The 17,649-nt window shown below is 25.1% G+C and overlaps 3 protein-coding genes across 3 annotated transcripts; 2 read left to right on the forward strand and 1 right to left on the reverse strand.

Moving 5' to 3' along the window:
* Nucleotides 1-3,579: 3,579 nt before the first annotated feature.
* On the forward strand, nt 3,580-4,893 carry BO70DRAFT_345075 (RNA-binding protein; the record flags this gene model as incomplete). Its single annotated transcript, XM_025541486.1, has 5 exons — nt 3,580-3,662; nt 3,941-3,997; nt 4,045-4,144; nt 4,201-4,576; nt 4,634-4,893. 5 exons carry the CDS (start codon nt 3,580-3,582, stop codon nt 4,684-4,686), a joined length of 669 nt encoding a protein of 222 aa, XP_025395182.1. The 3' UTR covers nt 4,687-4,893.
* A 7-nt stretch (nt 4,894-4,900) lies between these two features.
* Nucleotides 4,901-5,383, forward strand: BO70DRAFT_154884 (uncharacterized protein). Its single transcript, XM_025538237.1, has one exon. The coding sequence runs from the start codon at nt 4,966-4,968 to the stop codon at nt 5,266-5,268; it is 303 nt and encodes a 100-aa protein (XP_025395183.1). The 5' UTR covers nt 4,901-4,965; the 3' UTR covers nt 5,269-5,383.
* Nucleotides 5,384-5,764: 381 nt separating this feature from the next.
* Nucleotides 5,765-8,146, reverse strand: sac6 (fimbrin; the record flags this gene model as incomplete). The annotated part of the gene is made up of 5 exons (XM_025548355.1): nt 5,765-5,961; nt 6,015-6,997; nt 7,099-7,787; nt 7,844-8,054; nt 8,124-8,146. 5 exons carry the CDS (start codon nt 8,144-8,146, stop codon nt 5,927-5,929), a joined length of 1,941 nt encoding a protein of 646 aa, XP_025395184.1. The 3' UTR covers nt 5,765-5,926.
* Between the last annotated feature and the right edge of the window lie 9,503 nt (nt 8,147-17,649).

Raw genomic sequence — 17,649 nt, forward strand, 5'->3', positions numbered from 1 at the left:
TTAATTCTTATAAAATACTTTAACTGTTATCTGAATTTCCTAACTGTTACCATTAACCTACCCTGGCTGTTAACCACTCTAAAGTCTAAACCAAAGAGTATAAAAAGCCAGGCCTAAGATTAATAATAATAATAACAAGATAATTACAGATAATTAGTTAATTTCTAAATAGATAATACAAAATAAAACTTAACAATTAAGTCCTGAAGAATAATTATATAGATATAATAAAGTAATAAAAATCTAGTTTTGAAGAATAATTATAAGAAAAATAAGAAAAAAACCAATTCTGAAAAATGGTAAATAAATTAATAAATAATTATTTATAGAAAGTATTCAGACTTTACTTGATTAATAATAATAAAGCTTTTAAGATTATTATTAATTCTATTCATTCAGAACTTTAATTAATAAAGTAGTAATTATTATATATTTAATATTTAAATATTTACTTATTAGTTATTATCTGCCAGTATCAGATAATATTAATAAATTAATCTTTTAATTTTTGTTATTGAATAGATAGAAAGTAATAAGACAAAAAATAAAAAAATTAATTAAGCTTTATGTTTGATATTAATTATTAAATAAATCTTAAAAAAATAATTACTTAGATTTTTTTCGATAAAGCCTTAAGATAAGCCGAAAATATTTAAGAGTTAATAAAACTTATTCTAATAAGACATATTAAGAATTAAAGAAAAAGAAAAAAGAATGTAAATAAATTAATTAATAAATAATAAAAAATAAAAGCAGATAAGTAACAGACAGATAATTTAAAAGACGATAAAAAAAGAATAAATATCAGAAAAATAATAAAAGAATTAAGTATTTATATTTTTTTAAATTTTATTTTAATATTGAAAAAGAAATATTAAGTATTCCGCGGCTGCTGATAAATTAATTAGTAATAAAAATAATATACTAGTACTATATTTACGCAAGAAATAATTATTAAATATTTTACAATTATTACTAAATTAGCTAATAATAGAAATGATATAATAATATTACATTTACTAAATAATAATTTTAGTTAAAGCTCTTTTAGACAATAATAAGATCTTAGTAAAGAATATTATATCACTAATAAAAAACCTAAATCTATTTATCTTTTTTTATTAATAATTATTAAATTTAATAATAAAATATATATTTTTAAGATTTAATAATATCTCTTAACTATATTCTGATTATTTAAAAAAGACTATTAATAAAGATATATAATATATTATTTACCTTATTAAAAAGAAATTCTTTTTAAATCTATTAAATATTTATAAATAATCTTAATTCAAGAATCAGGTATGTATTAATAATCTGGATTATTAAAAAATCAGAATATAATAAATAACAGACTTAAAAATAGTTTAAATTATTATTTAAGTATATCAAGAAATAGCTTATAAGCCTTATATAAATTATATAATATAGAAATTATATTCTAAAGAATTAATATAAAATTATATTATTAGATAAATACTTAATTAAACTCAGAACTAATTATTATAATTAATAATATTTTAAATTTAATATATATAATAAAAAATAAAAGAAAATCTATATTTAATCTTATATAAAAAATAAGAATTCTTAAATTATAATTTAAATAGTAATATAAAGTCTAAATTAATCAGATTTAATTTATTTAAATTATGATTTTAAAGCTAAGAAGTTTAGATATATTATAAATTTCTATTTTAAAATATTTAATTAATTTCTATTTGAAATTAATATAAAAATTAAAGAAAATAAATTTATATTTATATAAGATAATATCTTAATATACTCTGTATATAAAATTAAGAAATAATTTTAAGATTATTTTTTAAAAATTATAAATTAATTATTTTATTTATCTAATCTTAATCTAATTAAGTATATATAATTTTGTTTTAGAAAAACAATATATAAATATAATATTAATCTCTTAATTAAAAATATTTTTAATAAGAATATTATTAAAAAAATATTCTTTAAAAGACTTTATATATATTATAAAATTGAATTAATATTTATATAAAAGAAAAAATATTAAATAATATATTAAAAAAAATCAAGATAATAATTAAGATATATAGCTGATATATAAAATATTAAAGTTTTATAATTATTAAATTAAATAATTTTAATAAGATAAATTATTAAATTATTATATATATTAATTTTAAAGTTATATTTTAAATCTATATAAAGATATATATATTTTAGTATAATAAATTAAACACCCAGGTAGGCCCGGCAATTGGGATTATACAAACTTTCTGTAAAGAACTAAAAAAAATACTTAATTATTTAATAATAGATCTTGATTAATAATGGAGAAACTATATTTCTATTTTACTTTTTTATTTATTGAAATATAAAATATTAATTTATTAAAAATATCTAAAAATAAATAATTTTATAATTAATAAATTTTCACTAGTGTAAGAGATAATAATTATTTTTACTATTTTTATAAATAATAATATAAGTATACTAATTAGAGAGAATATAAAAAAATAGAGATAAAAAGAATTTATAGTTCTCTAAATTTTATTGATATATTTAAGAATCATTTTATTATTATTAATTAAAATATATTTATTAATTATTTAAATCTGTTTATAAAATATATACTACAGCTGCTTATATAAACTTTTAAATAATATTTTAATTATTATAAATTATTAGATTAAAGAAGCTTATTATTTTTATATATTAAATAATTCGTAATCTTCAAGAGATCTTCTCTTTATAATAATTATTTTCAATTTTCAGAACAAGAATTAGATTATATTAATCTAATAATTAATTATTAATATAGAACAAATTAATAAAAAATAATAATAATAAAAATAATTAAATTTTATTTTTTATCTCTTTTTATACAGCACTATTTCTTTCTTTATTATTATTTTAATATATCGCGCAGGCATTGTCAAGCATCTTGGGATTTGGAGGATTCGTACAAGAAATTCATAACAGGCAGTAACTTATGTACTCCTTCTGGCGGTATCACCTCCGGCGGCATCAATATATAACAAGAACTTTTTATGTATAGATTATAGTGAAATAATTACTTCCTGTAAATTTTTACTTTTTGTCAGCATATCTAGAAAATTACTTAATAAGATTATTTAAATAATTTTCATATATTAAGATCAGATGATCTGTGGATCTGTAGTCGACCTGTTACACCTTTGCGGGTGTTGGTCGGACAAGTATGTACCGCAGGCGACGAGTGGCTACATCAAGAGGCCAGCCATCATTAGGCAACCACTCCTTGTGGCAAGTGCCCCCCGCTCACCGCCTCCGCAGTACCTAGGTACTCCGTAACTACTCCGTACCTTACATCCCCCATGTATTATCTAATGGGAAGGACGTCAGCCACAAACTACTACTAGTTAACAACCTATTAGTAGTGAAACTTCGCTTATGGCATAGAAGCTTACCTGTAGTTCCTCAGAATTGTCTCTTGCTTCCTTGCAATTCTAACCGTTCTTCTGCCTTCCCTCACTCTTAAGAATCCACCATCGTTGTTTTCCCAGTCAAGTCCACCATTCCAATATACAATCTGTACTGACAAACTCAACGATGTCTCGTCCTGGTACTACGCTTTATGTGACTGGCTTCGGGCACGGGACCCGAGCTCGCGACCTTGCCTACGAATTCGAACGGTACGTTCCGCTCGTCGATTCTACGCGCTACAATGACCATACGAATCGTGTCCTTTCGGAATATACCTCAGCTGGGTTTCGCAATATCGACGTCGAAGCGATTCTCTATCATTATTTCAAAGATACCTGCTCGTTCCATCAACCTGCCTTGGAGGAATCTCCCTGAGGGGATCCTTCCGGAAGATTCTTCTGCTACTTGCATACACCTTTCTCTGATTGCCTTACACCATGCTTATAGGAATTGAGACAAGTAGGGTGATTTTCTAACAATTACCTAGATATGGACGTCTTGTTCGGTGTGATATCCCAGCACCGCGTACCCCTTCCAGCAGACTGTAGGTTTTAAGCAACCTTCGTACCCGAATTTTGCTCATGGCTTAAGGTTTGCATTTGTGGAATATGAGAGTCGCCGCGATGCAGATGACGCATATCATGAGATGCATAACAAGCGAATTGGACGAGATGATCTGTTGAAGATCGAGGTGAGCAGATGATATCCCCAAATCCGCTTCTAGACACTGTACTGACCTTCTAAAAGTGGGCCCGGACTCCTCCATCTGCTTCTTGGCGCTTTGACTCTGGCCGCGATCGCCGACGCGACCGTACTCCTCCGCGTCGTGGTCGCTCTCCTTCACCTAGACGTGGTCGTAGTGACTACTCACCACGTAGGGATGACAGGTATGACCGCGATTATGACCGACATGATCGCGACTATGACCGCCGTGACCGCGACTATGACCGCCGTGACCGCGATTATGATCGGCGTGACCGCGACCGAGAGCGTTCACGTGATCGCTCTCGTAGCCCCGATGAGAGAGACCGTGATATTAAGGACGATAGGGAGCGCCGTGATGACGATCGTGAACGACGCGAGGATGAGCGTGAGAATGAGCCCAACGGTGAAGATAGAAAAGGTTTGCGCATCTATGCATCTAGAGAAGCTGGAGATAACGCTAACTCCCCCGCAATAGTTCCGTTAGAACCCCTGACCACCGCTCATGATGAGCTGGATACAGCCGAGTAGGTTTTTGGCTTCATGAACCACTAGTCATCTCCAGTACATGCAGTCAGAAGACCTCGTATCTATGCAGAGTCATGCTCAAGGTTCAATTCGTTGCTAGCACATGAAGCCCAGTCACTTTCGCGAGGCTCACCGGTAATCGACCTGGATTTTTTCTGATGCCCCATCACTGTTGAATATTAGTGCGCTTTACAGACAACCCCCCCCCCCCCCCCCGCCCCCTTCTCCCTCCCAAAATTTGCTTTTATTCACCAGTTCCGATGCTCATTGTCTTAAACCTTAATGCTCCTTTTGTGTTTGCTCTTGTTTGAGTCTTTTCGAATTGCTCCTTTCCTTAGCAATATGGTGGGATGGGAGGGAAGACCTTCGAGCGTCGAAGTGGTAGCGCAAGGATACGAGACATTGGGGTATTGGCTTTATTGTTCACCGTTGGTATTTATCGTGGTCAGCAGCTCGAATCATAACCGAACGGACGTCGAGCGGGCCTTCATTTCCTTTCCTTGTCGTACCGCCGATCTGGGTCGTCTTTGCCCTCGTCACGATGATACAACGATTCGGTATCCGTCTTCTCGAAATCTAATTTAAGTCGATTGTCATTGACTCCCCGTCCTTCACGACCGGTCGAATTCCTTGATTTGCAACCTCGCTTCACGAACGACTTGTAGTATTTGTAACCTATCTTGGTAAAATTATACTGACGCCGAAAGGAACCTCACAATTGAACAGGAATCTTGTAATATTAACTGACCTTCATCTCAAAATTACCTTGTGGCTCATTGGATAATACGAATGGATTGCATGCCTGATTGAGAGAATCAATTAATTATAACGTGCTGATTTTCGTTCGGTACTGGGCACCTGTTGATGTTCGGATAGGGTAATAATGGCACGGTCTGGAGATAGGCTGAGATTTCTAAGTTTATTAGGTGTTTGGACGTGATGTGTTGCTTGGCATAAAAGTTGTGACAATATTGCAGCCGCTGGTTTGCGTATGTTCTACTTATACTGCTATTAGCAGGTTCATGCCTTATAGATAGTTTTACTTCAATAATATATACCTCATGCATCTACTCTCTATAGTCAGACCTTTAATTCTCTATGGGTATAATGATCACTAGTGCAATTTGAATTCATTTTTTATACTTGATGCACCAAGACATGCCGCAGACTCTTCCAGGAAGTTGAAGCACATAATAATAGTAACAATAACAGCGCAACAATAAACCTAATAATTGCCGAATCATCACTGCATCTTTTCATAGGTTGCCATGAGAGAGCCTATTTCAAAAGTTAGAATTCAAAAGCTTTTCAGTAGAATGCCCAAAGCTTACCGATGAACGTGGTCACCAAGCGAGAACGCACTTGACAAATATCTTCTGGTACCAACCAAATAGTAGCACCCAGCTTCCTTGCTATGCTGATACTCAACTTAGCGTTCGCATAAGCCTCCTCGTCATTCCGACCAGAAGTGACCAGATCATAGTCGACGTAGCTGCTCTTCATACCACTGAGTACATCGAGGAGAAAAAGACCCGAGCCAATGGACTGGTCTTTGAAATTCCGTATTGACGAAGTCTTACCACCACGTCGCGACATCTCATTTGCCCATTTAACCATCTCAGAATCCGTCATCTCATGCTTTCCCATGCGCTGGGCTAGACTTGAAAGTGTATTTGTGATATCCCGTCGCATCAGTTGCCAAACTAAGCCCAGAGTGAGAGTTCGTTGACCGTCAGTGATGTCAGCTCCTTGAACACCCACAAGAGAAAAGCCAATGTGTTTCCCGAGCTCCGTGGCATAATTGGTATTCTCGACTGCTTTGAATCGCATCATTTCACCCCCAGAAGCTGGTGGCTTATTGACATGTCTCCAATTGACACTGCCGGGAATAACCTTATCATAAGCTTGCAGCAAGGCAGTTCCATCTCGAAGATCGTCAAACAAAGAATTGACAGACGGCTGTACATCAAGTGAGTTGAGCCAGAGAGTAAAAACTCTAGCTTCTCGTTCTCCCTCGGCATCGAAATCCTCGACTTCAAGCTTTTCTTCTTCGGTAATTGGATCGAGGCCTGGGATGGTGTTAAACAGATTTGCTACAAAGGCAAGGTTTAGCTTAGGGTTCCCTGCAACTAGGGAAGAAGGTGATAGAAATTTCCGACAGCCCAACTTGTCTGCATTCGCTAAAACTTGTTCTGCCCGCTGGATGACGTCCGGAGTTTGAAGAGGCACGCGAGAGCAGATTTCTGGAGCCAATTGATTCAAGAGAATAGTGTAATTTTCACCATCCTTCACGTCTGAAGAAAAGTTTGTTACCCTGAGGTGGCAGGAGGCAGTCGGTCAGTTTCTGCTACTGTCATGACCGGGGTATTTCGCATTCTTTCACTTGTTAAAACGCTGACCGGAATTCTGGCATACCTTCTGTTCCATTTTGCATTCTTTAGGTGATAATTGAACCAGCGTAATAAGATTTGTTCCGGGGGGAGACGCAGGAATTGTTCCAAAGTTTCGTCCTCCTCTAAGAGTCTGTACAGTTCGGGGTGGAGCTTGATGTCAATCTTGCCGAGGAGGCCGCGGCGGATGATTTGCCAGATCAAGCCTAGGATTAGATGTTCGCGCACTTCAATGATATCGCCACTTCCTATATTAACAACTGAGCAGCCAATGCCCTTGGCTGAGTTGATCACAATGTTGTTGTTTTCGGTCATATGAAAGGCGTTAAGGTCTTTGATCTTCTTCCCGGGCTTGTTGAGGACCCGCTCATCAATCGTATCTGGAACACTGTCATTGATCAATTTCGCCAGAACCAAGCCATCCTTGCATTTATCGAACATCTCGAAGGTATCGGTGGGGAATGGTAAGAGATGACCAATATCCGAGTCACCCGCAAGAACAGCATTTATATGTCTGGTAAATTCCGTCCTTTCATCCTCGTTAATCGTATGTGTTACATTTGAGGATGAACCCTTAACATGGATTTTGCCCCCTATGCTGCCTCTGGAGACATGCCGCGATGGGTTTTGCCCATTTCCTGCCAGTACTGTTGCATGAGCTGGATTTCCACCCGAGGTATTTTGCGTCGGTGGGGAACGGAGTTTAGTGATAAGCTGTAGTATTCTGTTAGATATATCATTGAAGGGCAAATATGAAGAAGAATACTGACATCCACATAGTCTTCAAGCTCTACCCGGCGAGAGCTGTCAAGTTCAACCTCCTTTAACGCCTGTCGGACGACATCATAAGGCTTTCGTTCTGACTGCTGTGTAGCCTTAATAACAGTAGCTTCGTCTAGATAGCCTCTATCATCGATGTCCAACTTCCTGAACGCGTCCTGAAGAGAGAAAATCTCAGATTGATCAAGCTGCGGAAATAGTCTAGAGCCGGTGAGATGATGACCAAGCACGAGTTTACGCCCCTACCAACGCAAATGGGGAGATGCATACCTCTGAAGTTTGAGTACATTCATTGTTGGAATGTTCTCCTTGCTTGATGCCACCGCTGTATTTTGAAGGGTTATTTCTATTAGAAGACTGTCAGGACACGTGCATGGAAATAACTCAAAGTTCCAAGAATAATGTGGCAGCCCAAGAATGCCAAGCAGGCGACAAGCTTGACGTAATGCCTAGCAGGGAAGGAAGTGAGAACAAGTTGACAAGTCAATTAGGCACCTGGGTAGGTACTAGGTAGATAGTCTACCTTAGTAGTACTATTCTGTGGTACCTAAAGTACTTCCATGTTGGTTGCGTTATTTTCCCGTAGAACTACATAGTATAGTGGGGAAAACAAGGTGGGGGCTTTCAGGTAATCAATCTACTCCACAATTACAGTATTCGGTATTAGTACACACTAATACAGATTATCTAATACAGAGCAGAGTAGTTAACTAGTTACCACTACTACAAAGTACTTCCTGGTAAGAGGCTCCTGCCCCCATTGGTGGAGTGGCCCCTCCGACACCTTTAGGGCCCCTCTTCTCGGGTTGCAGCTCATCGTGGTCTGAAAAAAGCTCGGCGTGGTCTAAAATTCTGCCGGTCATCTCACTGCCCGGTTTAGATCACACTGAGCTGTTCTTGGCAAAAGCTCATTGTGATTAAGATAGAAAAGGATTATTCTGTACTTAGTGCTTGACCACGCTGAGCTTTTTTCAGACCACGCCGAGCTGTAACCCCCCCTCTTCTTCCTCTTCCCTGGTTCTTGTCCGGTTAGTTAATATACCACCTTACTGAGCACGAGGGTACAAGTTATTGCCACGAACAACCTCCCTTCTTTCTCTGCGATTACCGTTGAGGGAGCGTTTCACCACCCACCTGGATACCTTGGTAGGTACTGACTAATATACTAGCGGGCGGTAAGGGTGGTTTGCTGTGCTATGGGATGTTGCAGGGAGGCAACGCTTGTCGGGGAATAAAATGACGGTAAGAAAGCTGATACTCCGAAGCTATTGACAAATAACTGTCCTCCTATTCTGATGATATGTAGATGGGAAATAATAGAGAGAAGTTCTAGGGAAGTTAAACTAGCTATAATAAGCGATAACTAAACCCTTCACTTAGTCTTTCGAGGTCGCATTTAATATAACCCTGCCGGCCCAACATAGTAGCCGGCTCAATATACTTCTTTTTTATGTAGTATTCCTATATAAATCTGAAATCTTAAACAGTATTATATCTCTACTGATTTAGGAAATATTGTTGGCGGTTGGCCGCTCCGGGGCCACGTGACCGCATCTTCTACTTAGTCGCCGCGATCCCTGGCCTCTTCTATCTGAATCAAACTATCTTTTCTGTTGCTTTATTTAACTGTTTTCTTAAGAGATTATAAGCCCAGTACTTATTATTTAAAGTTTATCTAATAAATTAATAACTTCTTTATTCTCTCTATTATAAAGTAAAGTGGATTCTCAGGGGTGTAGGGGCTTCTGAATACTTTACTTATATATAATCTAAGATACAGATATAGATTATTAGTAAAAAATAAAAGAAATATTTCTTAGAATTATAATATTAATATTCTAAGTATTTAATAATTTTTATTTAATAATTATTAATAGATTTTTTTAAAAAATTTATCAGAATATATACTTACTCAGCTAAAGATAAAATAATTATATTTTATTATTAATAAATTAAAAATCAAATAATCTTTTATTTATAAATCTAGCTATATTATATTATTTTTTATTTAAAATATAATTAAATTTTTAAATTAAAATAATTAAAAAAATATAAATTAAAGCTGTATTAAATATCTAAATAAATTCAGATATATTAATATATTAAAACTAATTTTTCTGCTTATTTAATTATGTCTTAAATCTTTAATAAAATATATTTAATTAAGTCTTAAATCTTTAATAAAATATATTTAATTAATTTATATAAATATTTTAGTTAATTTATCTATTATTATATTTTTTATAAATAAATAGATAATTTAAAGCTTTTTATATATAATATAATTATAAATAATATAATATTAAATAAAGATATATTTTATTTATAAATAATTTATTAAATTTTTATAATCTTAATAACTCTCTAATTATTTTTATATAATATAATAAAAATATCTTAATATATAGTATTTTTCCTGATTATATATAAAAAATATCTATATTAAATTATTTATTTAATTATTTTATTAGTAGTAATATACTCTGCTTTAATAAGATTTTAAATAATAATAACTTATTTCTTACTAATTTAATAAATAAATTAATTATTGATTATTATTATATATTTAATAGTTAATCTTTTTAATCTTATATTGATATATATTAAATTAATATATATAATAAATATTGTTTTTATTTTTTTAATAAGAAATATTATTCTATAGTTCTTTATAACTTTCAAATATTTTGAGATATATTTTATAGTAAATAAATAAATCTGACTTAAATTGATTAAATATTAGAATAGTTAATTAATTAAGAATATAATATTTAATCTTATTTTATATATTAAGAATATTAATTTTTAATTATTATTTTAAATACTTTATAATTCTTCTTATTTAATTATAGATTATTAATATTAAATTAAATATTTAATTTTATTAATATACTAATAAATTTATAATCTATTATTCTAAATTTATTAAAAATCTATCTGATATAGCTTTCTAATTTATCTTAATTAATTTATTTTTTTTAGATAAATCTAATATCTAGAAGCTTTTAAATTAAGTTAGAGTTAATTATAATTTTATAAAATAAAATCTTTTTAATTTTTTTAATATTATAAATTTCGGCTTTTTTATCATTAAAGATAAAAATATTATTAATATATAGATTAATAATTATTTTTTATATATTAAGAAAAAATACTAGAATTAATAGTACTCAGTTTAAATCTAATATTCTTAAAAAAATTAATTATCTTATAATTTTATAGATTAGCTAATTATCTAAATTTATATAAAAATTGTTTTTGTTCTAGTACTGTATTCTTAATTATTTTATAATTAAATTCTTAAAATTTTTAAGATATTTTTATATAGTTAGACTTATCTAGCTTTAAATTAATATAAATATTTAATATATTTAAAAAAATAGACTTTATATTTCAGCTTTATTAATATTATTATAATAATTCTAAGATTATTTAAATAAAATATCAGAATAAGTATTTTATTAAAATTTTTTTTTAATTACTTATTTTCTCTAGCTATTAATCTTGTTTTAAATTAATTAATTGTTTTATTAATATTAGTCTTAATATTAAAAATTTAGTATATAAAGAAGATAATTCTTTCTGCTTTTTTTAAAGATAATGTTTTAAATTTTAAAATTAATTAATATAATAAGTTTCTTCTATATAATTTTAACTTATTTAGATTTATAGATCTTATTTTTAATTATTTTATTATATAATCTAGATATTTAAATATTTAATTTTATAAGAATTTTTCTAACTATTTTATATTTATAATTGTCTGTCTAAAATCTAAAAATAAAAATAAAAAAGATTTTAATATATTATATCAAATAATTATTTATATATTTTTTTTCTATAGCACAGTATTTAATATTTTTATTTATTATTTATTTATTTTTTAGATTATTTATTCTTTTAGATTATTTATGTTTTAAGAGTCTCGCAGCTATTATATATAATTTATTATATTTAAATTAAAATAATTTAATCTTTGATTATTTTTCTTTTTTAGAAAGTTTATTCTTAGAAATTATAATCTTTTTTTTATTCTTAATATTATTATTTAAAATAGTAGAATTATTCTTATTATTTTTATTATTAAAAATAAAATTATTCTTATTAGCTGTAGCAGTTGATTACTTTAAAAATTTTAAATTAATTAATTTAATTATTAATTAAAAATTTATAATAGATTTTAAGTTTGAATCTATAAATTAAGAGCTATTTAAAAAGGTAAAATTATTTAATAAAATATAGAATAATAATTATTTTTTAAATAAATTATAAAATATCTAATTAATATCTGAACAGTATTCTAACTTTTTTTTCTAAAATTTAGAATTTATAATAAATCTTATTATATTACTATTCTTTAGTATAATAATATACTGTTTATTATTTTTTTATATTTTAGAAATATTTCTTTAGATATATAATCTTTAAGCTTACTTATATTGTTATCCTAATATAATATTTTATATTTTTAAGTTTATAGATATCAAAAATTAGATAAATAATTAAATTAGAGTTTAAATAAAATCTTTAATGTTTTGTAAATTCTTTTTAAATTTTTTATAATAATTATATAATTTTTTAAATAATTAATTATATTTATAATCTATTTTTTATATATTTATTTAATCTTTAATTTAATTAATAGAGTATATATAATTTTCAGAATAATATAGTAAAATTATTTAATAATATTATTTTAGATTAATATCTCTGTTTTAATAAATTTAAACTTTATATTTTTAAATTAGTTTTAAAAAATTAAGATAATAAACTTCTTTATATTATTAATTTAAATTATTATAAGTATTTTCTTTACTTAATATTTTATATATTAAAATCAGATATCTAATTATATCTGAATATTTTTAGATCTTTATAATTTTATAATATATATCTAAGAAAAATAGCTATAATTATTAATTAAAGAAAGATAATATTTCTTTTTTTCTACTTTTTAATAATTTAGATTTTTAAAATTTATATAAATATATTTAAAAGATTAGATAGCATATAAAAAAAGATATAATTTTATTATTTAATTTATTTTATATAAATATAGACTTTATATTTATTTTTAAATAATTAACCTTTCTTTTAAGTTATAGATTGTTTATATCTAAACAGATTATATATTTATTAAAATAATATTTTTTTAAAATATTCAAAATATTAATATATCAAGCTTTGTTTCTTTGCTTCTCTGCTTTAACTATTCTTTTTTGAAAATTATTGAATATATATATTACTTAATTTTCTGAGAATTAGTAATTGAGATTATTAGATATTTTATTATATTAAAGTATATAATTCTTTTTATTCTTTTATCTTTCATAATTATTTTATTATTCTTCAAGATCTAATAACTATATTTAAATTTTTATAATTTATATCTATTTATATAAGATATCTTTAGGAAAAGAAAGATTATTTACTAGATCTTGGATATATATAATATTTTCTAATCTTATTATAAAAGTATTCAAGAACTCGAATTTAATTATTTTATTAGTATTAATTATTATAAGAATTTATTTTTATATAAAATTTAATAAAATAAGGAATTCTCTTTGCTCTATTATATAGCAGATTATTTTATTATTAAAATATTATTAATTAGATTAGTTATAATTATTAAACTTTATATTAATATTCTTTATTAATATTATTATAATATCAGAATTACTAGATATAATATTAATCTATTTAATATATTAATATACTAGTGTAGAGAATTATATAATTACTCTACTAATATTCTTATTATTATAATCTTAATTTAATTCTTTTTTAAATTAGTTATCAGTAAATTATCTCTTATACTTAAGAGATTATTTTTTATAAGAATATTTTCTTTTTTTTAATTTTATCTTCAGAGTCTTAAGAATTTTAATTTTTCTTTTTTTAATAATAGTTTTTTATTATATAATTCTTCTACTTATAATAGAAGTAGATTATATTCTTTTTTTATAAAAACTTATTATTCTAGATTTCTTTTTTTAACTAACTAATTTTCTTATATTTTTAATATTATTTATTTTTTATCTAATATTTCTTCTTATTAATAGAATATCTGATTTAATTATTAAGTCTCTTATATTAAAATACTTCTCTGAGAGTTTACTAAGATATTAGATAATAATTAAATTTTTAAATTTAATAGAATTATCTTTATTAATATTAATTATTTCTTAAAATAAGAAGATAATTTTATTAAATCTTTTATATATAATATAATAAGATTTCTTTTTAATTAACTAGCTTCAGTAAATAATATAATCTTATAATTCTGAATAATTTTATATATTATTTTTTTAAAGAACTTTATATTTTTCTGATATATTTAAATCTTTTAATTATTAATATTATTTCTGAGTATAGCTCTGCTTGTATTATAATATTTATTTTTAAATTAATCTTATATTAGCTGATTTATAATTAAATCAATTTCTTTTATATTTTTCTTAAAAGTTTATTAATTTTCTTAATTACTTATAATATAAATTGGGCTTTGAATTAAAATATTATTAAATAAAATTAATAATATATATTTTTCTTAATTAATTTATTAATTTTAAATTTGATTATCCTAATATCAGAATCCAGAATTAATTTTATTATCTTTAGTATTAATTTTATAGCTAGAATATTTTAATAACTTAAGATTATTTACTAAAAATATACTAGCCAATAGTATTCACAGAAATAACCCAAAAACTAGATATATAAATAAAAAGGATTAGATAATCTATATAGAATATCAAGCTAATATAGATCTTTCAAAATTATAATTAATAAAGTAAATTCTTAGAGATATAAAGACTTCTGAATATTTTACTTATATATAATTTAAAATATAGATATAGATTATTAATAAAAAATAGAAAAAATATTTCTTAGAATTATAATATTAATATTTTAAATATTTAATAATTTCTATCTAATAATTACTAACAGATCTTTTTAAAAAATTTGTTAGAATATATATTTATTCAGCTAAAGACAGAATAACTAGATTCTATTATCAGTAAGTCAGAGATAGAACAATCTTCTATCTGTAAACCTAGCTGCAGCATATCATAAAGTATAGTAATAAATTATTAAATAGACTTTTTAGATTTTTTATAATATTATTATATCTATATATTAAATTGTTATATTTTTTATTATAATTATATTGATCAGTCAGTAGTATTATTAGTATTATTTTTATTATTAAAACTATTATCTAGATAATCTAATTTATTTAGAGTGGGTATACCTGACCATTATACCTGACCATTAACCTGACTGTTAACCAGTAATCAGGTTAAGATATAGAGATCTCTTTAACTATCTGATTAAGATTAGATTATAATTAAGAGATTACTTTCATGATTATTAATCTTGCTTAATTATAGATTAAAAAAATTAAATATAATAAATAGATTAATAATTATAGATTAATTTATAATTTTTATATATTTTTTCTTATTATATAAAATATTTTATTATGAAATATTATAAGTAATATATTACTTATTATATTTAATATTATTAGCTAGTAAAAGTAGACAGATAAATTTTATATTATACTTTTATAAAAAGTCTTAGTTTAATTAAAATATAATTATATCTTTATTAGCTTTAGAATATTAGTAATATAAATAATTATAATTATTATCTGCTTTACAAAATCAGAAAAATTCTATCTTTAATATATATTATATGTTCTGATTAATAATTATAATAATAAAAAGACTATATAAAAGATATTTATAAGTTTAGAATTATTTATAAAAGATTTTTCTAGACAGCTTCTAAAGAACTTTATAATAATCTTAGTTAGATTTTTATTAATATAAGATTTAGATATCTATTAAAAATCTAATAAAAGTTTATAATAATTTATATTCTTTATTAAAGAATATTCAGTTAAAATCTGAAATATTTTTTAATCTATATTTATTTAATAATTAATTATAATTAATATATATCTACTGTCTAAAATCTTTACTATTAGCTGAATATATATCTTCTCTAATAGCTTTAAAAAATATTCTTTAATTTATATTTAATAAAAAGAATAGATATTCAGGAGAATACTAAAATAATAAGATTAATTATTTATTTAAATTAAATATATTTAATAATTTAAAATCGCAGGCGCTAGACAGCAGACAGCAGATAACAATAGAAAAATATAATATTTAATTAAAATAGTTTTTTTTATTATAAATAATAAGGCTTTAGAGATATTATAGCAGATATTAATAATAATAATTAATAATTTATTAAAATATTCAGAAATCTTATAGAGATAAGAATTTAAGACTAATATTTATAAAAATAGTACTAATAATTATATATCTATAATAATTATTTATCTAATATTTATTTAATAATTTAATTAAAGGGATAAAGTAGTAAAAAAAATAAAAAATAAAAAAAGTTTTATTAGTATAATATTATTTTATCTCTAAATATATACTAAAGTTATATAACAATAATAAGTTTTAATTAGAGATATTTTCTAATCTTATTTATAAATAAAATTTTATAATATTTAATAATTATTATATAAAATAATCTTATAGAAGCTGTCTATAAGTCTAGAATTATTTATAAAAGATTTTTATAAATAGCCTTTAGCATTAAGATATAAAGAAACTAAAATATTAAAAAATAATTTCAATAGTATTAAAATATAGACAGACTAAAGTAATAAAAAAATAGTTTAAATAGATAATAATTATTAATAAAATATCTAAATAAAGAATAATAAATAAGATATAAAACAGATAGGCTAAATACAAATTTATAGATAAAATATAATATAAATAGACTAAACATAAGATAATAAATAAGATATGGGCTATAGCTGAAGACTATAAATAAGATTTTATTTTAATAAAAGATTATATATTTAGTAATTAATCTTAATAATATTCTGAAATTTTACTAAAATATTCTGCAGAAAACTATTATAAAGTTTTTTTAAAATTATATTATAATATCTAAAGAATTCTATAGAAGCTTTTTATAAATAATTTTTATTATATATTTTTTTTAATAATAATATCTATATAAAGTCTTTCTAAATCCTTTTAAAATATTAAATACTGCTTAAGTCTTCTTATTATAAGTTTTAGAAAGTATAGATTTTTAGATAGATTAAATAAATAGAATAATATAGAATACTCTAATTAAATAATATAAATAATTTATATTATTTAGATTTATAACAAATATTTAGAAGACTTTTTAAGTTAATAAAATAAATATTAAGTCTAGTTATTATTATATAAAAAAGTCTTTTAAAAGATTTACTAATTTTAAAAAATTATATAAAGAATATTAATAATTTATAAATAATATATAGCTAAAATAAAGCTATAAATATATATATATATTATTATTTTATAATATAAGAATAGTCTTTTATTAAAAATTTAATTTCTGCTATTTATTTAAACTAATCTTAAGTTAATTAAAATAATATTAAATAAAATATATTATTTTTTTAATTATCTTTAAAATTAAAAAAGATTTATCTTATATAAATTATTAGTAAAGATATAAATAATTAGAATAAACAAAGATTAATCTAAGTATATCTAATCTAAGCTAAGACCTAAAAAAATATAGCGGGCGGGTCTTAATATTAAGAATAATTAAAATAATTAAGTATTCTAATTTTAACTATATTATAGTCAGATATAAGAATAACTGATAACCTGACCTGACCTGGCCATTGCCCACTTCAAATTTATAAAATCTAGACTATAGAGTCTTAATACAGCTAAAATAGATATAAGTA

Source organism: Aspergillus heteromorphus, assembly GCF_003184545.1.
Source record: "Aspergillus heteromorphus CBS 117.55 chromosome Unknown BO70scaffold_37, whole genome shotgun sequence".
Taxonomy (NCBI): domain Eukaryota; kingdom Fungi; phylum Ascomycota; class Eurotiomycetes; order Eurotiales; family Aspergillaceae; genus Aspergillus; species Aspergillus heteromorphus.

Excerpts from the sequence above, each read along its gene's own strand:
- BO70DRAFT_154884 (XM_025538237.1), top strand. The coding sequence starts at position 4,966 with ATGCTCCTTTTGTGTTTGCTCTTGTTTGAGTCTTTTCGAATTGCTCCT.